Source organism: Scardinius erythrophthalmus, assembly GCF_964197995.2.
Source record: "Scardinius erythrophthalmus genome assembly, chromosome: 14".
NCBI lineage: Eukaryota > Metazoa > Chordata > Actinopteri > Cypriniformes > Leuciscidae > Scardinius > Scardinius erythrophthalmus.
Window position 1 is genome coordinate 6380343 of NC_138234.1, and position 27530 is coordinate 6407872.

Here is a 27530-nt window from a genome sequence, read left to right on the forward strand (position 1 = left end):
AAAATGTCTTTATTTTGCTTGTACAGAGTCTCAGATTAATCAAACGAAAGGGTTGCGATGATGCTGACATTACCATGAGTTACAATATGAAGATTTGATACATTTTACTACAAAATGAACTGAGGGTGAGAGAAAACATCCAAACAAATGTGGAAAACAGCTTTTGACATCTACAGTAAAAAAACAGACCACGTGTGACGGTGATCACTCTGTGCTGGAGGGCTCCTGTGGGTCTCTGCTTACTGAGGACGAAACACAAACACATTCATATTTGGTCAGAAATATAAAATATACAAGTGTGCAAAGTTTAATATTTAAGGTTAATGGTTTGCTCAAACCCCTAACCCCAAGTATTAGCATCAATAATAGTAATGCTTGACTTGGCTATTGTAATAGGGGGCCTATTATGACCTTTTTCCAAAGTCTTGATTTTGTATTTTTAACTAGAACAGGTTTTCCTGCTTGGATGTTGATTATTTTCCTCATATTCTCCATTGTAGCTCCTCTCTTCCCAGTCTGTCAGTAACGCTCTGGGGTGCGTTTCCCGAAAGCATCGTTGGCCAACTATGGTCGCAAGTTCATCGCAATGTCCATTGAACTCTATTGGTAACGACAGAACTTGCGACCATAGTTGGCCAACGATGCTTTCGGGAAACGCACCCCTGTTTAGTTCCTGTCTCTATGAAGCCCCTCCTTCTGAAAAGCACACTGTGCTCTGATTGGTCGGCTGGATCAGTGTTGTGATTGGTCGAGCACTCTGAGTGTGTTTAGGAAATGTCCCGCCCCTTACATAACCGCCAGTTTCAACACACTACTAACTAACTCAACCAGGCCCCGCCCCTTTATTCTGCATATTAATTATTTAAATGAGGAATATTGTGACGTGTTCGTTCCCGGAAAAAAACTCAAGACTACAATGGAGGCGTTTCAGGAGTTCAGAAACACTGACACTGATATAGAGAAGAACTCAAACAGCAACATTACACACTAAAGAAAGATGAAGATGGAAAACATCGTAATAGGACCGCTTTTAAACCCTCTATCTTAAAAACACAAATACCTTTTTCTCTTGCTTTCATCCTTGCAACAAAATTGTAGCTTTTGTTCCTCCTGTAGTTCACGTACGGGTCGTCCAGCGCGACTCCCACTCCTTTATACTGGTCCCACTTGTCCCGGATGTCTCCTCCTTTAATGGGATCTTGAATGCCCTGTTCTTTAACGCCAAGACCTCCTGATCCACTCCAGCCTGCAGGACGAACGGGAACACATTCAGCGCCGCATCAGTGGAGGCATCGGTTCACACGCAGTCTTCTGGATCACTTACCCATCTTCATGAGCATCTGATGGCCCTTGTTTTCTTCGCCCAGCCTGAGGTCGACGGGGATCGCGGCGGGAGCTGAACCCAACCCAGATGTGGAGCTGCGGAGAGACGGGGTTTCACATCAACGGCATGCTAAATCAATATTTAAACTGGATTCATTTCATTAATTTTTTATCAATTTATGCATTTATTTAAATTTAATACATTTTCTTTTTATAATAGATCGGATGATGGGGATAATCATCCAATCGCCACCAGTTATTTTTTCATGAGTAGCTATAGTTACGATATTTGACTTGTGATGTTCAAAATAAATGTGAAGCAGCATCATATCATATATTTTAAAATCTGGATGGGATTTAGAAAACACATAATCTGCTCTGTCATTTTTCTTAAAGTCCCCCGGTGGTGAAAATTAATTTTTTAATGTTGTTTATTTGTCTATGTGCTGTTTTTAATATGCTTTAAGACAAATCATGTGTAAATTCATAAGTCGACACAATTGCTGAGTATTTTCTCCTTAAAACTGCAGTGAACCAAAGACAGTCTCAAAAACACGCTTTGAAATCGCTGGTGTTTGACGTCACAAACTACCTTGTAACCAATCAGATCAACGTGTGATCGTCAACCAGTGGATCTCTGAGCTGAGTGAGTGGAGGCGGGGCTCATTTGAATATTCATAGAACCTTGTGTACTAAATGAGGCAAGGGTGTCGAGTTACATCCAAGTGTGACGTGCCTCTGGGCCCGTATGATTGTAATGAGTGTTGGGGGGGGGCTTTGAGTTAATCATGATGTGAAACACCTGTAGATAATGATAAAAGGTGAGGAATCACAGACTTCAGCCCTTTTTGGCTACCCCTTTGTCATCTGTTATTTTGAGTTGTTGCTGTATTTATTTATTAATCGTTTGTTTTATGTATTAGTTTAAGTTTGGGTAGTTTGCAGGCCTGTATTTTGGAGTGTATATCTTGTGTTAATTATGTAGCTTATTCTTTATTTATGTTGGTTCTTTGAACGGAATGTTTTCCGTAGTGGTGTTTGTTATGTTTGATTAAATAAATATTTTTTTAATCCGCCTTCGTTCTCGTTGCCTCCCTCATTTGTCGCGGCTCAGAGCCGGCCGTGACAAATATGGGGGCTCGTCCAGCCATTCGTTGTAATTAAGAACACCGGTTGGTTATTATTTCCGACTCCGTGAGCGAGCTAGTGTGCAGCGTGCGCTGTTTAGTTTGTTTGGGAGGCTTCGAGTAACAATTGATTGGAGAATAAGCGTATGGTTTTGGTTATAATTTGAATTTGGGAAATATATTGTGTAAGTTAATATAGTAATTGTTGCGTATTGATTGGAATGTAGAAGAGACGAATGTGGTAAGTTACAAATTAATTGAATAACTTGATGGTGTGTGTTTGTTTAGTAATTAGTTTTGTTTGCTTGGTAATTTGTTAAGGGTAGCAGAAAAGTTAAATATGACTTCCAATATTGAAGAGTTCATTCGTAATCCGTCGGAAGATCTTTTAAATGAGTTTTCAAAGGATCAGTTGTTAGCGCTTGCGAGTCATTATGATGTTGTGCTTTCTGTTGCTGATAAACGGTTAAAGGAAAATTTAAAATCATTCTTGACAGCTGCTTTGATTGAACAGAATGTTCTTGAGGGAAAACAGACAGTGTCTACTGTTCAGACTGGCAGAATGTATTTGACTTATGAGCAACAGAAGGATTTACTTTTGATAGAAATGAAGTCTAAGGAAAAAATTGAACAGCAAAAAATTGAAGCAAGACATGATATTGAAAACAAGAGATTGGAGCTTGAGCGTTATAAATTGGATTTGATAAATGCTGGGAAAATTTCTAGAGGAGCCAGAAGAGCTTCTGGTGAGGGCAGAGACCAGGATTTGCTTGATTTTGATGTTGTCACAAATTTAAAACTTGTGCCTAAGTTTGATGAAAGTGAAATTGATTCTTTTTTTTCACTTTTTGAGCGAGTAGCTGGTACTAGAGGTTGGTCTGATTCAGAGCGTGTTTTGCTACTGCAATGCGTTTTCACGGGAAGAGCTCAGGAGGTGTTTTCTTCATTAAGTACTCAGGATGCGGAAACATATGAATGTGTTAAATCAGGGGTTTTGAAAGCTTATGAATTGGTACCAGAAGCATATAGACAGCGATTCAGAGGTTGGCAAAAATCTGAAAGACAAACGCATGTGGAATTTGTGAGAGAAATTCAAACTCATTTTAATCGCTGGTGTTCTGCTTCTAATGTCGAAACTTTAAGTGATTTAAAAGAGTTAGTATTGTTAGAGCAGTTTAAAAATTCAGTGCCACCCCGTATTGCTACTTATGTAACTGAGGCTAAAGCTAGTACAGCGTATGATGCTGCAGTTCTTGCAGATGAATATGCTTTAATTCATAAAAATCAGTTTGGACAGAAGGCATTCAGAGAAATTAGACGAGAACCGGGTTGGGTTGTACATGATAAGAGTAGGGAAAGTCCTGATATGTTTAGAGGAAGATCGTTACGTTCACCTGGGGAGATTGAATTAGTTGATGCATGCAATTATTGCCAGGCCAAAGGGCATTGGAAAAATTAATGTCCAGTGCTAAAAGCCAAAGCTCAATATTCATCAGGAAATAGAAAGCCCCAAAATGTGGTTTTGGGAGCAAAACCAGTAGGACTAGTAACATCCATTCATCCGTCGTTCGAACCAGCCATTGAAAGGCATTGTGAAACCTTGAGTTCTAGTTTTTCTCCATTTATTACAAATGGTTGTGTCTCACTAATAGGTTCTAAAGAGAAAAAACAAGTGAAAATCCTGAGAGACACAGGTGCGACGGAATCGTTTATCTCTGAGACTGTCCTGTCTTTTTCCAGTGAATCTTATACGGGAAGCAATGTTTTGATTAGAGGAATAGGACTGAATGTAGTATCCGTTCCTTTACATAAAGTGATGATGGTTTCAGATTTGGTTCAGGGAGAGGTAACACTTGGGGTACGTCCCTGTTTACCAGTGGTAGGTGTAGACATTATTCTTGGAAACAATTTAGCTGGAGGTAGAGTGTGGTCCGCTGGTTCCCCAGCTTTGATAGTGTCTCCCTCTTTGATTTCAGAGGGGTCAGAAGATGAAAATGCCCAGAGTTTCCCAGAAGTATTTGTATCTTCTGTTGTGACTCGTGCTGGGAGTAAATCTTTATCTGGGACTCAGTCAGATGTTAAGGGAGATGGTAAGACACTGACTAAAATACCATCAGTTTTGACTATCTCACGTAGTGATTTGGTGAGAGAACAACAGGCAGATGTCTCGCTTGTTGATTTGTTTGACAGGCTTTTGTCTCCAGATGTCCTGCAAGATACAGCGTCAGGGTATTATCTGGATGGAGAAATATTAGTCAGAAAGTGGGTGCCCCATGGTAAAGATTTTGTAGGAGACCCCATTGTTCAGATTGTTGTTCCAAAAAATCTCTGTGATCTTGTTTTGACGACCGCTCATGATACTTCAGGGCATTTGGGTGTTAAAAAAACGTATCAATTAATTTTGAAAAGTTTTTTTTGGCCCAAGCTTAAACGAGACGTGTCTGCATACATTAAAACCTGCCCTACTTGTCAGTTGACTGGAAAACCCAATCAGATCTTGAGACCAGCACCACTTTTTCCTATTCCCGTGGTAAGCCAGCCATTTGAACATTTAATTGTGGATTGTGTGGGCCCATTGCCTAAGTCGAAGGCAGGTAGTAAATATTTGCTTACAATAATGTGCCAAACAACCAGGTTTCCAGCTGCCTATTCGTTACGCTCAATTACTACAAAGACCGTTTTAAAAGCTTTAACGCAATTTATTGCTCTGTTTGGAATTCCTAAGGTCATACAAACAGACCAAGGATCAAATTTTACTTCGAAAATATTTGCTCAAATATTAAAGCAGTTGCATGTTAAACATCAGAAAGCTAGCGCATACCATGCTCAAAGTCAGGGGGCGCTAGAACGCTTCCACCAGACACTGAAGTCGTTGCTAAGATCTTATTGTACGCACATGAAGGGTGATTGGGAAGATGGTTTGCCCTGGCTTCTTATGTCCGCTAGGGAAGCGTCACAGGAAAGCACAGGGTTTAGTCCAAATGAGCTTGTGTTTGGACATTCGGTACGTAGTCCAATGTCACTTTTGTCTGAGGATTTGAAGGATGTCAATCCACCGAAGAATTTGTTAAATTATGTAAGTGATTTTCGTAGGAGATTGTATGAATCCTGTGCACAGGCAAAAGCGAATTTGGCGCATTCACAAGATAGAATGAAGCGGTTATTTGACCGTCGGGCAGAAGTTCGAATATTTAAACCTGGTGACCAGGTACTCGCTTTAGTGCCAGTTGTGGGTTCTCCTTTTCAAGCGAAATTTTTAGGCCCTTATACTGTGTTGCGTCAGGTTTCAGGCTTGAATTATTTGATTGAAACTCCTGATAGGAGAAAGAAGGCTCGTGTTTGCCATGTGAATTTACTGAAACCCTATTATGTACGTGATGCTGTTAAAGATGCTACCCAAGGGGATGCTAAGTCTGCTTTAAGTTCGGAGATTCCAGAAGGATTCCAAGTGAAACCTGTGCTTGTGGTTGGCGCAAGGGTGGAAACATCTTTAAGAGCTGTTCAGGTGGTGCCTGTTTCCGACGATGAGGGTCTAGATCCGGGTGAATCCGTTACACAAGGCTGTTTGGAAAACACAGAAGCACTTAAAAATTTGGGCATGATGTTGAAGCATCTCCCTGATGTTCAATCCTCTGATGTGACTGTCTTAATAAATGAGTATGTCTCGCTTTTTCCAGATACTCCCACACAGACAAATTTAATCGAACATGATATTGATGTGGGCGACGCAAAACCCATTCTTCAACACTATTACCGTGTTCCGTTGGAGAAAAAGCGACATCTAGAGGCTGAGGTTGAGTATTTGTTGAAAAATGGGTTAGCGGAGCCTTCTTATTCCAGCTGGGCGTCTCCGTGTATTTTGGTTAGAAAAGCTAACGGCTCTTTTAGATTTTGTACAGACTACAGGAAAGTAAATGCACTAACTAAACCTGATTCCTTCCCTTTGCCACGAATTGAAGATTGCATTGACCAGGTTGGGTCTGCCATTTATGTTAGCAAATTTGATCTGCTAAAGGGTTATTGGCAGGTGCCTTTAACAGCTAGAGCCCAAGAGATCTCTGCATTTGTTACTCCGTCAGGCCTATTTTCCTATAAGGTTATGAGTTTTGGCCTGAGAAACACTCCAGCTACGTTTCAACGATTAATGAATCGAGTGATTTCTGGCCTGGAAGGTTGTGCAGTTTATCTAGACGATGTAGTCGTCTATAGTGACACTTGGTCAGAACATCTTGGTCGGATTAGAGCTTTGTTTGATCGTCTGGTTGCGGCTAACCTTACTGTTAATTTGAGCAAATGCGAATTTGCTAAGGCCACTGTAATCTATCTTGGCAAGGTCGTAGGTCAGGGTCAGGTATGTCCTGTTCGAGCTAAAGTGGCCGCAATTGATCAATTTTCTACTCCTACAACTAAAAAAGAGTTGATGAGGTTTCTTGGGATGGTTGGGTTTTATAGGGGGTTCTGTCAGAATTTTTCTACTGTGGCAGCTCCTCTTACCAACTTGCTTCGAGACAAGGTCAAATTTGAGTGGACTTCTGTGTGTCAGAGAGCATTTGAGGATGTTAAGTCTCTTCTCACTGTGTCTCCAATTTTGGTAGCACCTAGACTGGATAAACCCTTTAAATTGCAAGTTGACGCTAGTAATGTGGGAGCTGGAGCTGTGTTACTGCAGGCCTCAGAGGATGGTGTTGACCGTGTGGTGGGGTACTTTTCTAGAAAGTTTAATGCTTATCAACTTAACTATTCAGTTATTGAGAAAGAAGCATTAGCTTTGATTTGGGCATTAATCCATTTTGAAGTTTATGTGGGTTCAGGTGTAGGTCCATTGGTGATTTTTACAGATCACAACCCTCTAACATTCCTTCATTCCTTGCAGAATCCAAACCAGCGACTCATGAGATGGTGTATCTTCCTACAAGGGTATCATCTTGATATAAGACATATCAAGGGAACCGAAAATGTGATTGCGGATGCTCTATCTAGAGTATAATGTGTTGCTACAATGTGTCTTCTGTTTTTCTGTTTCTTTCTCCTACCTGTCTCTTCTCCTAGGTGCCGAGGTTGATGAGTATTAGGGGGAGATGAGTGGATTCTGGAAGATGTTCTGGCATCGGAGTTGTTTGGGAGTTATAGTTTAGTGAATATTTTTTTTGTGTGGTTTTTTTGTTGTTGTTTTTTTGGTATGTGTACATCCCAGTTTAGTTAGAGGGGGGTGGGGCTTGTTTTTTTGTTTTGGGTGGTAATCCTGAGTGGGGGTACACTTCAGTGTCCTTCGGCAGTCCTGATTATGGGATTGTTGAGGATGCTGAGTTTAGTGTTTAAAGCCGCCCCGAGCTCGGCAAGCCACTGAAGACTAGATAGGCTTTAGGTAGTTTGTGATGTTAGGTAGGAGGTTGGGATGTACCCTATTGGAATTAGGTTATGTTTGGGTATGTGTATATATATATAGTTTTTGTTTTCGTTTGTGTGTGGGTGGTATAGGGGTTTACCTTTTAAGGGGGGGTGTGTGACGTGCCTCTGGGCCCGTATGATTGTAATGAGTGTTGGGGGGGGGGCTTTGAGTTAATCATGATGTGAAACACCTGTAGATAATGATAAAAGGTGAGGAATCACAGACTTCAGCCCTTTTTGGCTACCCCTTTGTCATCTGTTATTTTGAGTTGTTGCTGTATTTATTTATTAATCGTTTGTTTTATGTATTAGTTTAAGTTTGGGTAGTTTGCAGGCCTGTATTTTGGAGTGTATATCTTGTGTTAATTATGTAGCTTATTCTTTATTTATGTTGGTTCTTTGAACGGAATGTTTTCCGTAGTGGTGTTTGTTATGTTTGATTAAATAAATATTTTTTTAATCCGCCTTCGTTCTCGTTGCCTCCCTCATTTGTCGCGGCTCAGAGCCGGCCGTGACACAAGCTATTTTAAGTTATGAAGAGGAAAAAACGTTTAAATATGTAATTTTGGTGATCAAGGGTGAGTTTTAAGGGATAAAATTGACTACAGTGGGATTTTAATATATTTTGACAAAGGTTTAAATTTGCAATTAGGCTTTCTGAATTAAAGGGACACTTCACCGATTAGCATTAAGCTTTGTATCAGTAGAAACCTGGTAGTATTTTCGAGTGACCGTGCTTCCCTCCCTCATGTCCCCCTGAGACGAGAGATTTCTGTATTGTGTGTCTGGGAAAAAACCTCAGATGACGCAAAAATCGTCATTTAGCTCATCAGAGGCTTTTCTGTCCAGAGGCGAGAGACTCCAGCCAGTAGGAGGAGCTCGTCCCGCATGTCTTCAACCCGCCCATAGGGGGATCTCACCATAAAACGCCGTCTTTTCAGTTTCGAGTCGACTAGTAGCCTAGTTGTATCATTTATGTCCTCTGTTACCGGTAGGCGTGGCTTGGGAGTGGCCTCGTAGGGCAAGTGCATTCTGGGAGTTGTTGTCTTTCATCTACATGAGCCAAAAATACATTTTCTGGCTTTCCTCAGTCTAGAAGGCACCAACTTCTAAAATAATTTCACATTTCTACTACATAAATGACCCAATTTAAATACACATTCATCTTTCCAGCGGAGAAATATCCCTTTAAGTAAAAACAAAAAACCTAATTATAGCCAATAATGAATGAAATTAAATTAAATCCTCGCAGTAATAAATGATACCAAATTATCTGCAAAAGAAGTTGATACAATTCAAATGCAAATTCAAATTCAATAACCAATTTTCAAGTGTGAACTGGATTTGGGTAACAGAAGTAGATCCACTTACGGTGGCGTCGGACTGCGGGATTTCTCGGGCTGGCGACGCTTTTCTGGAGATCGTGACCTGGAGCGAGATCTGGATCGGGAGCGACTTCGGGACCTGGATCTGGAGCGACTCCTGCTCCTACAGGAGAACGTTTTAAAAACGGTGTTGTTAACATTCTGTTACTGTAAAAAACAAAACAATTGTTTATGTAAAAGCAGATATTTTCACAATACCCAGAACGAGATCTGGAGTAGGAGCGAGAACGGGAGCGGGATCTGGATCGGGATCTGGAGCGAGAGGATTTGGAAGACCTGGAGCTGGAGCGCGAGGTGGATCGTCCTCGGCTGTGTGACCGACTGCGGGACGTGGGACTCCCTCGGGTGCTGCCACAAAAAAACAACAAATCATCACATGAAAGGAAACCAGCGAGGAAACAATGGGAATCACTTTTGTAAAGGTCACATCTGAATTACAGTGTAATTGTAGAATTATTTACATACTATTAAAGTATTTATTAATATTTTGATTTAGGTTTTTCATTTCAATTCAATATTAGTTTTACTAATATTGTTGTTTTGTGATTTTTATCAAGTTTGATTATATTTTTCCTCAAGTTACTTCAAGTTCCACAAGTTTTATGTCAGTTTTAGTAATTTTAGTGTACCATTATAGTATAAATAATTTGATTTAGGCTTTATTTATATATTTTCTGTTTTCATTTTAATTGAATATTAGTTTTATAATTTCTATAAGTTTTTTAATGTTTAGTTTTATTTGTTTTAGTAATTCTTGTATACCATCATAGCATTTATTAACATTTTGAATCAGATTTTTTATATGTTTTCAGCATTTTCATTTTACTAATTTTGTTGCACGCTTTTTCCATTTATATTTAGTTTTTATTCATGTTTATTTCAGGTTTCGTTTGAGTCATTTTATTTATTCACAATTTAAAATATTTAGTAATAATTATTAATAAATTAATAATTTTAGATTAGGTTTTACAATAATTTTTTAGTTTATATTTATTTAATTTTTTTAGTATACTATTACAGTGATTTAAATTCATTTTTATTTTTATATTTCCAGCTTTCATTTGAATTTTAGTAACGTTGTTGTGTGTTTATTCGTTTTTTTATATTTTTTTATATTTAGCTTTTATTTATCTCAGTTTTAGTCTTAGTAATTTTAGTACTTCAACTCAAACTTATTTTATTTCAGTTCTAATTTTAATAAAAATCTTTAAAGTTTTTCCATCAAATATTCTTATTTCAGTTTCATTTAAATGAACTAATTTTTTTTAACAGTTTTTGTCAGCGATAACACTGGTATATGCACATAATACACTGAACCAGTTCATTTATTCCCCACCTGTTGCGTTTGTCTTGATCCTTTTTCCGCCTCGCTCTCATTTTGGCCCGGAAGAACTCGTACAGACCATTCTGTTCCCAACCCTCACTGGAAAAATTATCGTTTTCATGTCAATTTAATTGAAATAATAAATGAAAACAACCAAACCACAGCGTTAGTGTTTGCGTCACCTGTTCCTGGGCCGGTCGTGGGACGGCGGGCTGTAAAACGCCTCCACTGCGGCCAGCAGACGGTCACTAGGGGGCATCGGAGGCGGCAGACGGATGTCTTTGGGGTCCAGAGGCTTATAATCGTGATCTTCAAGCTATTATTAAAGAGAAAGAATCATTCATTCACTGCTAAACTCAATGGGGCCAAAGACAGAACTATTCAAAGTTGGTCAATAACCGCAGAGATATTGTTAGAAAAGCTAAAACCTCAACTTCCTAATTATGTGTTCTTGTTTTATATATTTATTTTGGTCTGGTTAATTTCCTGGAACCTGTTCTGTAAATAGTTTACATGTTTCTGACACAGCTGAAACCTATAATAATGTGTTGAACTAACTGGAACTTTCCAATCTGGCGTTAAATGTGAAATAACCTTAACAAGCGGCGCCATGAGTCCCGCCGGCAGGTCGAAGTAGGGCACGTTGGGGACCAGGCTGGGGTCGTCCTGACTGACGTGAGCCGGGGTCTGCCGTCGCATGTGTGGCGCCTGGCCGTTAAAGCCGTGAGGCGGCGGTCCGAATTCAGGATGCTGGTTTCCGCCCCACGGAGGAGGATCCGACATTCCTGGAGGGGGAATCCTCTGGTTCGGGTGGTGATGGGGAGGCGGCCCGATCTCTGAAATGAGGAAAACATTACAAGGTGTAACAAAGCAAAGACTCGCATGAAAAGTTGAGGACCACCTAAAGTCCCCCTGTGGCGAAAATCCAGCTTTTAATGTTGTAAGTGTGTTATAAGACAAACCATGTGTAAATTCATAAGTCGACACCATTGCTGAGAATTTTCTCCTTAAAACTGCAGTGAACCAAAGACAAAAAGTCTCAAAAAACACTGTTTGAAATCGCTGGTGGATTTTATATTGGTGTGGAAATGATATTTTACTTAACAACTGTTTCAAAAGTTAATGCACTTTATAAAGTGAATGTCATTTAATTTCAATAAAAGATGAGATGCTTGATTTGGTTTATTGCGCTCGCTTGCGCCCTCTAGTGGGCATAGCAGACAATTCAGTATGTTTTTTTCTCTAAACATTAAAGGAGAACTTGGTAGCTTTTTTAACTTAATAAAACTGTCTAGAAATCATTTGGATGGTTAAACAACCTGTTCTGGTGATATTGGTGACTTTCCCCGCTCCCCCCAGCGTTCCCAGGCGGAAAACCAACCTTGCAACTTGTTCACTACCGTCCCGGCAAGATAGAAATTGGAAGTCTCGTGAGAAGCGAAAGCGAGAACGAGAACGAGCGCGAAACACAAATTGCTTTACGGCAATTCGACATAAACACACACGCATGTATGATGTATTACCAGATTACCCACCTCGGTAGACAAAGCTCCACACGATACAGTTGGCTTGCTCCGATCAAAACAAACGCACATGAGCAGCGGTAGAGAGGGGGAGGAGGACGCCGCAAGTGAGTTTTTTACGACTGTGTTGTGAAATATACGCCCCACCACAGCTGTAGGGGGAGCTCGTGGGGAAAACATGCGACAACAAAAGGGAAAATCAGTGAAGAAGTGACTAGAGTTCGCTAGAGTTGCCGAGTTCTCCTTTAAGTATTACTTTTAGAATTCGAAATATAATACATTTTTATAATATTTAAAGAAAAAATTAAAATTTAGCTTTTCAGCCATTTTGTCAGCCCTAGTACGTACTGAACCGTAACTACCGTTACACCCCTATAATCGAGTCTCACCTCCTGGGAAGTCCGCCTGTGGGTAGTCGAACCGGTGTGGCGGATACGGCGGCCGCTCGAAGTGATGTCGGGGGGGAAACTCCTCCTGCATGAAGCGCGGCGGGAAGCGACCGAAGTTGTGCGGTGGCGGCGGCGGCTGGTTGAACGGCGGCGGCTGCTGGTGGGGGGGGAACGGCCCGCGGAAATGTGGCGGACGCTGCATGCGGAAGGGAGGCTCTCTCTGACCCCACGGCGGCGGCTGGTCCGGCTGGTTGCTCCACGGCGGCTGCTCGAACTGGCCGCTCCAGGAGGGCGGGGGCTCGTTCTGGCCACTCCAGGGGCCTCCGGGGCCACCGTCCCGAGGGCCGCTCCAGTTGGGGTCCCGCTGCTCGTTCCACATGCCCTCGTGGCTGTTCCAGGGCGGGCAGGGGGGCGGGACTTGAGTGGGGTCGAATGGCGGCTGGAGGCGGAGATAGATAAGATCGTTTTATTTAATGCCGTGTCAGCTTCTAAGGCAATTATCATGGCAAACATTAAATTACAAAAATAATACATCATATTATACAATTTTTTTTTTAAATTAACATGATAGAAAATCCCAAACTTTTTCAGGTATAATCTTACTAAATAAGTCCTTAAGTGAGGTAACTTCATAAAAGAGCATTCTACTTGTATTAAGTCCAGGACAGTCCAATAAAATATGTTTAACAGAGAGGGGAATCTTACAAAACATACATAAAGTTGGGTCTTCACCTTCAAGCAAAAAAACCTACACGGCATCTGGTGTAGACCACATGATCAGATCTAGTTTCATAAGTCTGTTTGAAATGTACGGATGAATTTCATATCTGGAGGCGGAGACACTGCATATACAGTCAAACCAAAAATTATTCAGACACCAGCTGTGCCCGGTTGCATAAATGCTTAGACTAGTCTTAAAAGTTAGTCATCTAGTATTTTTCTTTTAAGACTGTTCATAATTTTTTTTAAGTCAGTTACATGAAAACGTAGATTAGTGTAATTTGATAATTAAATGTAAGGATGATAAGCCCTGACAAACTACTAGTTGGTCATACTAGTTCTTAAGACAGAGGCTTAGCTTAATGGCTATGTTTATGCAACTGGCCCCAGATATCATTTTGTATTTTTTACTAGCGGGTGCAGGACACTATAGTTCATTTATGTAAGTATGGAGAGCAAAATAAAGTAAACTGTGACATATTATACCCAAAAATTCTTCATACAGTGACTACCAGTAACATTTCTACAAATTTGGGACCAGAAATGATTCGGACACTTTGACCTGACCATGTTTTGCTGAAGTGTTTTTTTCTTTAATTGCTAATGCGACCTTTTTACACACAGACTGAACAAAATCAAGCATTGCTTGGTAATTGGTTGAGCTAAACTGGTACAAGGATGGACAAAACCAGAGAAATATCAACTGATTTGATTGAGTTATGGTCATATTTTATTTCTATTTTCTAAACTACAGCAAATAAACTGTTATAGTGTGAGAAATGTGAGTAAAATGTTGGTTTGACTTAATTCTTATATTATAAATAATATTATGATAATATAAAGCGTCCGTTGTTTGAGATTTTGCTCTATAGTTTATGTAATAATAGTTATTTTATAGAGTTTGTGTGACTCACAGGCTGCTGCGGGTTCCACGACGGCATGTTGTGCTGCGACTCGAACCAGCCGGATTTAGAGGAAGGCATGTCAGGTGACGCTGAGGGGTTCGAGTCCGAGGGCCGGTTCTGAGCGCCTTCGTAATCAGCGGGCGGAGGACCGGCCAACGCAGGCTTCAGTTCTCCTGATGATATTAGGAGAAAGAATGACATGAGAAAATAATCAAAATCACATGACAGCAAGTCAAGAATGATCATAAAAAAGCAACAAGCCCCTTGAAGCCGTGATTTACAGTGAATTTACAGCGGAGTGGTAGATCTAAATCCACTGTAAAACACAGCTTCAAGGAGCTTATCGCTTTAATAAAACTGTTACTCCATGAAAATATTCATTTTAATATTTATTTTATTCATAAAATAAACACCAGCAACAAAAAAATATAACGTCATAACACATTTATTCCTCCACCAAGCAATATAGTTCCAAAGAGGTTGCTAAGCAACACATGCAGCAACAAAGCATCACAAACGGCAGTTGTGCAGTAACACTAATGTAATGCGGTCACAGGTGTGTGTGTGTGTGTGTGTGTGTGTGTGTGTGTGTGTGTGTGTGTGTGTGTGTGTGTGTGTGTGTGTGTGTGTGTGTGTGTGTGTGTGTGTGTGTGTTGAGTAATTTACAACGGCTTCGAACACTGCTCAACCAATCAGAATCAAGGACTGGAACTATCCGTTTTATTATTCAAAATTCATCACAGTGATTTAGGAATGATATCAAGGGAAAAAGACAAGAATTATGTCCAGTATGATATCATAGCAAGTAAACGATAACATCATAAAAAGAATGACGCCATCACAAGAAAAGTCCGGAATGATGTCAGAGGCCAGGAATGGCACATCATATTCGGAATGGCAAAATGAACGCAAGTATGACATCACAAATGACTTAGACTATAACAAGTCAGGAATATCTGACCCAATACCACCTTGTCATATATATATATATATATATTTTTTTTTTTTTCTTATGTTCTTTTGCAATTTATGTACCTATTAATTCTCTATTTTTCTCTCTTTTATTTTTCATCTTCTCTCAACAACCTCACCATTTCTCTGATCATTTACTTTTCGTCCCTTTTTTTCCCCTTATAATCTTTGATCATAACTATTTTTGTTTTTTATAAATAAGGAATGTCATCAGAGCAAAAGCATTAGCATCATTACTCCAGTCTTCAGTGATCCTTCAGAAATCATTATAATATGCTGCTTTGCTGCTCAGCAAACATTTAAGATTATTATCAGTGTTGAAAACGGTTTTACTGCTTCATATTTTTGTGGAAACTGAGATACACATTTTTCTCAGTTCAAAATAACAGCATTTATTTGAAAGATAAAAATCTTTCGCAGCATTTTAAATGTCTTCACAGTCACTTTTGATTGATTTAATGCATCCTTGCAGAGTAAAGTATTAATTTCTTCAGAAAAAAACAGTGTTTCATAAGCGACCGCGTCTGTATGTGATGACGTGAAGTATGTGTTTACCAGGCTGAGAGCTCATGGGCGCTTGGCTCTTGACTTCAGGGTCCACAGGAGTCAGCTGACCCACGGCCGCCGCTGCTGCCGCCACCGCCACCGTCTGCTGCTGCTTGAGATTGCTCACGAACTCCTCGTGCTGGGTCTTCAGCGCCTGGATCTGCTGCTGGAAGGCCACCTGGATGGGCTGCACCACCTGAGCGTACTCCGTGATGAGCGACGCCTGAGGAGACAACAGAAAAACACATCCTCAACACGCCATCTGTGACTGACAGGGTTATTATACAGCGGACTGAAACTGATATGGAAATTATAACCTATTAGATTTCAGCTATTTTTTCCCCACTCATTTCTTATTTTCTTTTACTTTAACTTGATGTACTGAAATACCTAAAACTGAAATTAAATTGTATTAATTTAAATTAAAATAAATAAATAAAAATATATAAAAATAAAACTTGATTAAAAATTTCAATAAAAACTAGATTTTTTGTAAACTATATAAAAGGAAAGAAAAACAAAAAACACAAAATTACTAAAACTTGAACTTAAATTAAAATAAAAGCAAAAAATGTAAAAATAAAAGGTAAAAACATAAATAAAACTATATAGACATACTTAAACTATTAAAACTTGCTCAAATTAAAATTAATACAGAAAATATAAATAAAAATGAATTTAAAATATTAACAAAAAACTATATAAACATTTACAAAACAAAACAATTTAAAATGACAAAAACAACAAAAATACTGAAACTAACTAAAATTATAATGAATATAGAAAATATAAAAATAACAACTGATTCAAAATATCAATAAAAAACATATTTAAAAAAAACTAGTAAAAATGAAAACAATGGAAGAAAAAAAAAAACATACCAAAATTACTAAAGACGTACTAAAATGAAAATAGAAAAATAAAACCTGCTTGAAATTAGCAAAGCAACCTCTACAAATCTCTGAATAATGTCTCTGTGTGTGTGTGTGTGTGTGTGTGTGTGTGTGTGTGTGTGTGTGTGTGTGTGTGTGTGTGTGTGTGTGTGTACCTGATACTGTCCGAGGCCCAAAGCAGGACTCTGGAGCTGCTGAATAGTGACGTCGTCAAAGTAGCCGTTCTTCTCCCAGAGCTGCAGCAGCTAAAAGCAGAAGCTTTTCGTCAGAAGTCACACTCACACCATCTTACATCCAAGAAAATGCACCACAGACACTCACAGCCAATAAATAAATGCATCACATGACTTTCTGCTGATATCTGAGAACAAGCAGGAGGGTCTAAAGCTGAGGCGACCGTACCCGTGTGATCTTCTGCTGCTTGTCCTCCTCCACCGCCAGGAAACTGGTGCAGTAAATGGGAACCACGACCTTCTGTAGAGCCGCCAAAAGATCCTTCTGATTCTTCCTCTGACTGCGGAGAAATCAAAGAGTTTTCACCAACAAGAAACCATAAAACACTTGGCAAGTACAGCTACACTCCATTTTTATGCTTTCCTAATGCGAAAACTGAATATAACAACACTTTTTATTTGATAAGAAATGAGAACATGACAGCGTTTATTGCGTTTCAAGACGCAACTTGTTTATGATTGAGGATATTTTGCGCCAGTGATGATTCTGTTCTCCTGAACATATGGGATGGGATGTTTTATGATAAATAGGGAAGAACAGATATGAAAATTTTGTCCGATATCGATAATTCTTTGTTTGTAAGCCGATGACCGATATATTGGACGATAAATCTAAAGTTTTTATAATTTTTTTGAGAGCCTGATTACAAAAACAGAAGTCTCCTCATTAAAATCCATGTCCCAAGCACACAATAATAATGATGTTCTCATTATAATTTTATATAGCTTATATGAAAGCCTTGTGTTGCACTTAACTAGCCTACATTTTCCTTTTTTGAAGTGATTCCAATCATATTTCAAGCAATTCATAACCATCATGCTGAACAGTTGTGCATCTGAAGTGTCTCAGCTGAAGGAAATAATCCATTATTTATCGGATTTAAAGGGGTGGTATAATGCCCTTTTCACAAGATGTCAAATAAGTCTCTGATGTCCCCAGAGTGTGTGTGTGTGAGAAGTTTTAGCTCAAAATACCCCACATATATTTTTATATAGCATGTTAAAGTTGTCACTTTTTGAGGGTGAGCAAAAACACACCGTTTTGTGTCTGGCCCTTTAAATGCAAATGAGCTGTTGCTCCCGGCACAGGGGGCGGAGCTTCAAGAGCTCGTGTGTATTAGCAGCTCCGATTACCTCACGCAGACACACACTAAAATGATAGAAACTGTTCTGCCTTTTATGTTTGAACGGAGTCAGACAAAGATGGAGAGACTCCGGAAGTGACAACATGAAGACTGCAACAGGAAGTCTCTGAATGGTTAGTTGATGAATGTGTGTTGCTGATGTGGAGTTAACTATCTTCAATTAGCATATTCTGTCATGATAATCTATAAATGGCTCGTATAGGAACTGTTGTGAGATGCACACAGAGTGACTTTCTATTGCATGTGAAAAGACAGATGCTACAGTTTGAGCGGACTCACAAATGTACTCTTATACAACAACTCTTCCTCTTCTCTACATGGACTGCATGCTCCCGGGCGCGGGGTTTATGTAAATTTTAGGGTTGGTGATGTCACTAACCCGGGAGGAATGTTTTGTAGTCCATACCAGCCGTTTGTTGTAGTCCTTTTCTTTAAAAGCAAATATCTCCCTTTGCTTTGAACTTTGAGCGTTGTAACTTTGCAGATGTTGTTTATGCTCAAACAGCAACATTACACACTAACTAAAGTTAGAAAAGTCAAATCATAATCAACCACCCCTTTAATATATCGGCCAAAAAATGTTATCGGGCCGATAACGATAACATTAACATATATAGGCAGATAGCGATATAGTGGCCGATATATTGTGCATCCCTAATGATAACATTACGACATTTTGCCCACAAGTTAACTTTGCAACTTTGGAATAGAAACAGCATTATAATGTCACATAACACAAGTTGTGCATCTCACCAGTGATGCAGGACGTCGTTGGTGAGATAGATGAGGTGCAGGCGGAGCTCGAAGTGCGCGTCGTCCGCAGTAATGCGGTTTCGGAGATGTGACGACATCAGTTCGCAGTGCTGCGGGGTCTTGGCGTTACCAAACATCCAGTTCTTTCCAGCCTGAGAGAGAAATAACCCACAAGTAACTCATCAGACAGATCAGTGGCGAGCGAGGCCAAAGTCCCTTTAAAACAAGTCATTTCAATCGGCGGCCATCTTTGAAACGCAAGTGCAGCTTCTATCTCTTTGAATGGGGAAACATAAAATTCTCCAAAACTGTTCGCCACGCTTACGATTAATATTTCATATTTGAAATCACCAATGAAATCTGACAACAGCTGTCTCATAAATTTTGTTTCTAAACGCTCAAATCATGACAGAAAATGACATTTTTCAGGTTGGATCAAGCTAATGCGCTGCGAAAGCACATCTGACTGTTTCTATAGCAACCGATGACTTTAACAATCTGTGATTGGCTCTTATTTAGAAGGCGGGACTTATTCTGCTATATTGAGAATTGCGCTTATCCCCATTCAGAACAATACGAGTGACGCGTCTTGTGTAATTGGCGAGGCGTGAGGTTTTGGGCACGTACCGAGATGGCGTCTTTCGTGCAGGTGTCTATGATTGGCTGAAGGAGGTTGTCCAACTCGTTCATGTCCAGCTGCGTCTCCACCACCAGCTTCTGCGTCTGTTGCTCCATCGCCAGAGAGATGGCGGCCGTCACCTGCTCCTAAAAGCCCAAACACACACTCAGTGTCAACACTGGTTTTCCCATTATACACAGCGTTTTGCCGGTTCATTTACACGACAACCTGAAAACGTTAACTTTTGAAAATGCGAATTTGTGAAAACGATGCAATTTTTTCATTGTTTTTGAACACACCAGCTTATTCATAACCTTAACACCGTGTCCTAACCAGACGCGGTGCGATAAGATTCCAGCGACAAGTTATTTTTCTGTCCACACCAGACGCGACGCGACTATGGGATGCGATAAAAATTCCAGCCAATCAGAAGAGCGGGTGGCAAGCTCTCTCGGCAAGCACTCGCAACGAAATGGATAAGAACATAATCAACTTCATGAATATTACACCATTTTAACATTATTACAAATACATACCAAGAAACCAAACCAATCGTTGTGATAGAATACACCTATCTGTTAACAATGAGTTGACAGTTTGAACGTTTTTGTTCACTTTTATTTATTTTGAAGATCTGAGGCGAGTTGCTTTCAGTACGGCTATAAAACACACAAAAATGATATTTAAAGTCACACAGACGCTTTTAACATTAAATAAAGCACATAAACAGTACCTGAGATTATCATACTTTCTGTTGTTGTTCCAGCCACGACGTCGCGTCTGGTTAGGACACGGTGTTAAGGGCCTTTCACACCGGACGCGTAACGAAAAAGCAAAACGAATAAGCGAATATTTTGCGAGCGAATAGTTCGCATCAAAACCATTCACATCAACCGCGACGCGAATTTGCGACGTCTGTGACGTTCAGAGCTTCAACATTCCACAACTTTCGCGCCGACAGTTGAGAAAACATGGACACTTCATCATCATCATCCAGTTAAGACGAGTCTGAAGGGGAGTATGTCCACTTTTAGTTTCCTTTTCCTCTCTTCTTTTTCTCACACAGGTGTCCCAGTTTTTTTGCGTCTTCAACTAAACACAGTGTGTTTTGTAATGTCACTACACATTACATGTAACACACGAAGTAACAAGTTAAAATCACTCGACTAGAAACTGTAGACATCACACAAAGAATGTATAGTATACTAAAAACAGCCCTAAATAGTCTCACTACATTTTGTTTAGGGTTCGGTACCGAAACCCGGTTCCAATAGGGAACCGGTTCCGACGTAAACGGTAGTAACCAGACCGAATAAGAACGAAACTTTCTGTGCCTGATGTTTTTTACCGCCCCCTATAAAACATCTCGCGGCACGAATGATCCAATAAGAAAACATCTCCAGTTAACCAGCAGAGCATTCATTTAGTTCGTTTGTTAAATAAGAGACGATCTAGCGCTGAAATGTGTTTTTTAAATCAAGTGATCAAAGTGCTCGTTGCCGCTGCGATCAGTGACGCGGATACAGTGTTTTCTCTTGGCTCGCGCACACCGCACTGTCACTCGGACGCGCGCTTCAGTACGTTGCGGAGATCGATCTATTTATGAGGCGCCGTCTATATGATTATGTGCGCGGAGAGTTTGTGTGTGCGTGCTCTCGTCTCAGATGAGTATGTGCGCGGAGAGTTGTGTGTGTGTGTGTGTGTGTGTGTGTGTGTGTGTGTGTGTGTGTGTGTGTGTGTGTGCGCTCGCGTCTCAGATGAGTATGTGCGCGGAGAGTTCCTCGCGTCTCGTGTGTGTAGAGTTTGCGTGTGTGTGCTTGAGCATTGTGCATTTCATATGTATTAGTTTGAGCATTCAGCATTATACATGTATGTGTGACTACTTAGTATATGTGTATGCAAGGGTTTCATATGTGCGTGAATGAAGTTTGATTTAAGCCCTAGACGGCGCCTCATATCTATTCGTTCTGGTGAAATCTCAAAATATAATGGACACAAAGTGTCCCTGCTTGTAATACAACCACTGATGAGCATAATCGGTTTAAAAAAAATAAAAAAATAAAAAATAAACTACGAATGCGGATTAGAACCCAAAACCTCTGACACGCTTGACTAAAGTTCAAGTTCAGCTGCCAGTGTTCCTCTTCGGGTAAGTCTAGTATTTTAATGCCAACTGCAAATCTTGCATATCAAGTATGAAGTATATCAATATCAAGTATATTTATATGAGGCTATACTGTGTGTGTTAAATATTTCTGCTCAGTGTCAGATATTTCTCTGTTTTGTAAAATTCATAATATGAGAAGACAAAATTTTGATCTTAACTCAAGTGTTTTCGGCTACATCAGTAGCCTTTTTAAGGGCACAATTTTTCATTTAATCAGAAATCAAAAAATCTTGTTCAGAAAATCACACACACACACACACACACACACACACACACACACACACACACACACACACACAGGTAGGCCTATTATTTTTTTTTTTTTGATAAAGTGTGTGCGGTTTAGTTTTCTTAAGTACCGTTTCAAGAACCGTTTAAGCACCGGAACCATTTGAAAAATACCGAGTAGGTACTGGTATCGGATAAAACCCAACCAATACCCAACCCTAATTTTGTTACATGTTCAAAGTAAACACGGTCTCTGTCTCTATCTTTGACGATAATAGTGTTAGCTTTCTATCCCAAATGTAGTTTAGCCTGCTAGCCTACACAGCACAGGACTATACAACGACTAAAACTATTACACAACATACTCACAGTCGAGATAACCGATTTGGTTGACAATAATACGCCACACATTGTCTTTCAAATCGTTGTCCTTGTAGCATGTGATTGGCTGAAGCCTTCTCTGTCGGCGCAAAAGTAAAAAAAAAAAAAAAAAAAAAAAAAAAAAAAAAAATCGACATCGAAGCTAAAAAAATAAAAGTCGTTTTTTCGGCGCGGCACAGTCGCGTTCGGTGTGGAAGCGCTCATTACACAAACAGCTGATCGAAAAATAAAACCATCGCGCGTATTATGTCAAAATCACGTCCAGTGTGAAAGGACCTTTAGGCCGTGTGTCCACCAAAGCGTTTTTACTCGCGGCTGGCGTGTTTTTTCAATTGTTTTCAATGGGAGCTCCGCGTTTTTAAAACGCCATGAGTGTAACGAGGTGCTGAGCGTCTTTTTCACGCTGAAGCGCTGAGCATTCGGCATTTTTTACTGGTCGCCGAGAGTTGAAGAATGTTCAACTTTTGGTAAAACGCAGCGCTCATCACTGTCACTTTTTACCCAACCGTCCAATCACAGTGGAGGAGGGGCGGGACTAATACCACACCGACCAATCACGTCCACCACATGATTCTGCTTGTACAACGTCAACAGATGACAACAACAAGCATAATAACGGAACAAAATCAAGAGCCAGATAAAATACATTACATTGTATTGACATTTTAATATAGAATCAACACAGAAACAAAATATGTGTGAAATGAGATACTAGTAAGACTTTCGCGGATATTCCGTATCATAAGCAAAGTGTCTCGGTCTCAACCGTCTCAACTGAAAAAACGTTGCGCTGCCAAAACGCTCTCAAGCGCCCACAGCTGAGCGTTTTTAGCAGAGCGCCTAGCGTTTTCAGCTGACTAATAACGCTTTGGTGGACACACGCCTTAGGCTAACATATTCATGCTAAAAGCTTGATTTCAGGGGGCCTTAAAGAAAATCAAACTATCGTTATCGGCAGATATCATTCTGAATAATTAGTATCGGTGGAGAAATTGAGTATCGGTGCATCTCTAATATCTGTGTGTGTGTTTTCTCATGTATAGCGCGTACCTGTCTGAGGCTGAGCAGGTGTTGCTCCTGTTGCTGCAAGTTCCACTGGCTCTGCTGGACGAGCTCCTCCACAGACGGCGTCGTCGGCGGGATCGGCGGGGGCGCGAGCATCGTCATCGACGGAGGAACGTCAGACACTTCTTTACCCGGAGGATTACAGAGCACTGCGAATCACAAGAAAACACAGACACAAAAAACATGACTCCTATTGTACGCCGTGACAAACCTCTCGTCTGCCAGCACGTCCAAACACTGGGAAGCGCTGCTGAAAGGAGAGTGACTCTCTTTTGAATGGGCGTTTCCAGCGCAAAGCCATTCAGATTAGAGAAACATGCAGACAATCACTCATGCTGGCTCTGATTTTTCCATGTCTGGAGATAGTCGCATGAAAAACTCGAACAGACGGGAAGGCGAAAACGTTTTAAGCCAAGGAAAGCATGGGGGTATGAGGTACTAAATCGACTCCAAAGAAACCAAAGAAGAAACCAAGAACCCAAAGAGAAAAATTGCTTGCAGCTTCCTTAAAAGCTATGTTTGAATTAAGATTTTGACTGAATATTAAACAAAAATCATCATATCAAGATTCATGTATAAAGCAAAAAACTGTGCTGGAAAGTTACGTGCATAAGGGTAAAACTTTGATAAAACTATGAAATCCCTATATATGAGAAACAGTATCAGCAATGCTTGGCAAATGCCGCCGAAAGTGTTTCGCAGCTGTTTTAATTCATTATGACTGAGAAAACGTAAGCCATAACATAATTTAACAAATAAAATATATATACAACAAACATGTCAAGCACTGATGATGCAGAAGAACTCCATGAATACCAGGCAAAATGAAACATTTCTGATCATCGGTCTAATAAATACCTTCCATATTATATTCATCATCATGACTGGAAGAATCTATAAAGGAGAGAAGCACACCTTAAAGACGAATATATATTTATAAACACAATATAGCTGTTAAACAGGCAAATCTAGCTGTACATTTCCATCACAAATGCCCAGTGTTGGTAGCTGTCGTTAAAACGATTGTTAATCGAAATATAGACAATGACAAATGAAAACAAAAGCCATTTCAAAGTATGGGTGATGGAATATTAATACTGCTAAAATAACACTGGTTAGTTAACATAAATGCGATGCGTACGCTGCTGCTGTTCGATGGCCAGTTTGTATTTGTAGTAGCCAAAATATTCCCCTCCGAACAGAAATGAGAACTTGGGGTTGTCCTTCTGCTTCTCCATGGTCATCTTCTCAAACTCGGGTCCATTTCGGGCCACAAACTGGGCCAGTTTGTCAATGACATTTCGCAGCTCCTGATCTGATGGGGAAAAAAAGTCAGAGAAAAACGATAAGATACAATAGGCTATACAAAATAATGTAAAAATAATAATAATAATAATGTGTACATATATATATATATATATATATATATATATATATATATATATATATATATATAATTACTTTTTAAATATAATATTATTTTAATTTATAACATTATTTTAATTAACACGAGTTATTTCAATAATTATTTCAAAATTTAAAACATATGATCTCTTTCCAACAGTGTTAGACATTTTCACACTTTTTTTATAATATCTTTTTAAGACGACAGCAAATGCTAATACCGAGCGTCCACGGTTTTACTGTAGTAAATATGGTATTTTCACTGGAATCGTTGGTCATCTAAGTTACTGTAAAATCTTTATGTAACGTTACAAAACAACTCAATGAAAACACGCCAGACGATTTAGCTACTTCATTTGTCATCCTACCCCCACAAGTCAGTCAATATAAACTAACCAGGAGGTAAATGCTAATTTTATGTGTCAGGTGTTTGTTTATTAGTGTCGTTTTGATGATAATAATATCAGCTCATTCGCGCTCGCGATGTAACTTAGTTCTCTCACTCACGCGCGCGAGCGCACTGTTACCTTCTGGTGGCGTGGAAATATCCATCTTTCTCACGATTACACGCTAGTATAAGACCAGGAATTCATTTATACCTTATGACGCTGAGACGCGAAACAAAAATAAATCGTTTTTAAACCGGTGCGACCATTATATCGGCATGAGTTTGTTGTGTTTCAGCTCAAGATGAGGCCACGGGAAACCGAATCCTGAGCACTTCCTCCGGCGCATGCGCTGTGTGGTGGCGTTCAGAAGAGTCGTGACGTCACAGCGTCGCCTGCCGTCGGGAGGCCGTTACTTACAACGAGTTTTTAACGTTTTGATGCTGACTGGATTTTGTAGGTGTCAACTAATGAACTGGTTTGTAAGTAATCTTAATTTACTGTTCGGATACTACCCTTTTATTTTGGCCAGTTTGCTTTCTAAAGATGTTTAGCCTTCGAAAATCCATATATGCCACACATTATTCAAAAACACAGAGGATATCCGAATATATCTTAACAGAGGATGTATTACGCAGCAGTATGATTGTTGATGTTTGATAAAATATTACTTTAGATGTTCTAAAGTTAATCAAGGTGCTCATTGTGGTGAACCGCAGGTGGCTTTACACAACTAGGTCAATCTATCAACACAGTGGACTCTGACTTCACTTTTAGGATGATTTCACATATAATCTGGTTATGAATGAAGGCGTCATATATTGTGTTTTTAGTAGCGTGTGTTTCAGGGCGTATCTAGCCTTTCTCTCATGCAGATTACAGATTACTAGATTATAGACATGACGCCACTGCTGATTGATTCACCCAGATGTGTTTGTGTAAGTGAAAAAGATGTTAAAGTGAGACCTGTTACACTTTTTACACCAGAGAATATTTATCTGAAGTAAAACAATTATGAAACACAACATCATGAAAAAAGCATTAAGTTTTGCCCTACAGAAATTGGAATGCATAATTTTACTATAAATAAAAAACAAATTAATTTTATTCAAATTAATAAATTGTATTACCACATAACCTGACATTTACAAAACATACCGACTTCAACTTTTCTTCACAGTTCAAAGTTCTTATGAAGAAGTGCAATTTCTGATCTGAACACACGTTTACATCCTTGCCAATTTCAACATTTCAAGATCCAGTAGCTACACATATTTGTCACCTTTAGGGGTCAGAAAAAGTGCCCTAATTGAAGAATCACCCATATAGGTTATTATTATGTCTCTAAATGATTCATTTCCAACTGTCCTACTAATCATCAGCACTCCACATGTTTACAAAGGATGACAAAACACCCTTTTCACGTCCACTGATGAGAAGAACACTGGCGCCAGCTCTCAAATCCACCCCACCACCTCCCACCCATTCTCCGTGACCTCTAATTATGTCATGCGAAAAGAGCCGCGTCCCATTGAAAACCTCTCTTAATCAAACCCAATTAATTCCGCTCGCTTCCCGTATTATCCCCTTCGAGGAGCGCGTCATCCCCATCAGCCAGTTAACTTCAGCCTTCGCTGTGTCGAGGGAGCGAAATAATAGATTATGCAATTAATTTAGTCGTTAGAGACTTGATTGTTCTTAATGAATACAGTAACTCTGTGGGGGTGTCCTGTGATTCAGAATTTTCCCTCTTGTTCTCACTCGATAACCATATGATCACTCAGCATAGCTCTGAATTTGCAGTCATTTTTTATTTTATAGCTCACAGGGATTACAAATATTTATAATTACATTTGTCATTTCTGATAGCCAATATTATGGCCAGTATTATAAATCTTGTTTGCCTGAATAAGCATGAAAGCGAAATCGTAAAAACATGTCCAGGTCAAATTTCACACAAAAATAAATAAATGGAAAATCAACAGAATACCAAAAGAAATTATATTTTGCATAAAGAAAATTAAGATCTTATTCACATTAGATCAAATTAATATAGTAATTATAATGTTTTGTATTGTTATTATTTAAATAATAGCTTAAAAACAGCACAGTTAATGCATCCCTTTAATTAAATAATATAAATTTTAATTGTATAATTGTAATATTAACATTTAATAATTTACCACTTTTTTCATATTACAGTACTGAGATTTTTGGCATAATAATAATGTCAAATTGTAACAAATAGACTTGATTTTTAATGCAAATTTTCATTATAAAAGATGGTTTTGAACTCTAGTTTGGAATACTGTCCTATTATAACCCAACACTGATATTGTGACCGTTAAACTGTGCATCTGTAATCAGTCTTATAGTAGATTAGATGGTAAACATCACATGCATCAGTACGGTGACTTTGAAATTGAGAAGACTGTGCATCGCTCAGAGGAAATCGTCTTAGGAGCTGAGGTCATGGATTAACCTTTGGTCTATGTATCTTGCTACCAGATGTGTGACTAAAAAAAATTGTGCAACATTTTTACAGTCAGTTCATAATGAGGCATTTTTAGCAATTTTCAGTCCTGGAGTTGCAAGCTACTTGCATAAACAAGCATTTAAAGGTGCACTATGCAACTTTTTTAGTTCAAAATTAG

General features: G+C 39.4%; 1 protein-coding gene across 4 annotated transcripts; it reads right to left on the reverse strand.

Annotated features, from left to right (window-relative positions):
* On the reverse strand, positions 1 to 25282 carry cherp (calcium homeostasis endoplasmic reticulum protein). 4 transcript variants are annotated; one of them, XM_081383678.1, is made up of 19 exons: positions 25090 to 25282; positions 24228 to 24401; positions 23945 to 23980; positions 23072 to 23235; positions 19254 to 19391; positions 18627 to 18778; positions 16898 to 17009; positions 16651 to 16731; positions 15612 to 15825; positions 14094 to 14257; positions 12460 to 12898; positions 11142 to 11383; positions 10730 to 10863; positions 10560 to 10646; positions 9422 to 9571; positions 9210 to 9326; positions 1325 to 1419; positions 1061 to 1246; positions 1 to 242 (listed from the first exon to the last, which is right to left on the reverse strand). In XM_081383678.1, exons 2-19 carry the CDS (start codon positions 24328 to 24330, stop codon positions 205 to 207), a joined length of 2652 nt encoding a protein of 883 aa, XP_081239804.1. In that variant the 5' UTR covers positions 24331 to 24401; positions 25090 to 25282; the 3' UTR covers positions 1 to 204. The 4 variants fall into 4 exon arrangements, with proteins under 4 accessions (XP_081239804.1, XP_081239803.1, XP_081239802.1 ...); XM_081383677.1 differs by having other exon boundaries at positions 16651 to 16740; positions 25090 to 25279; XM_081383676.1 differs by having other exon boundaries at positions 25018 to 25279.
* Positions 25283 to 27530: the final 2248 nt, after the last annotated feature.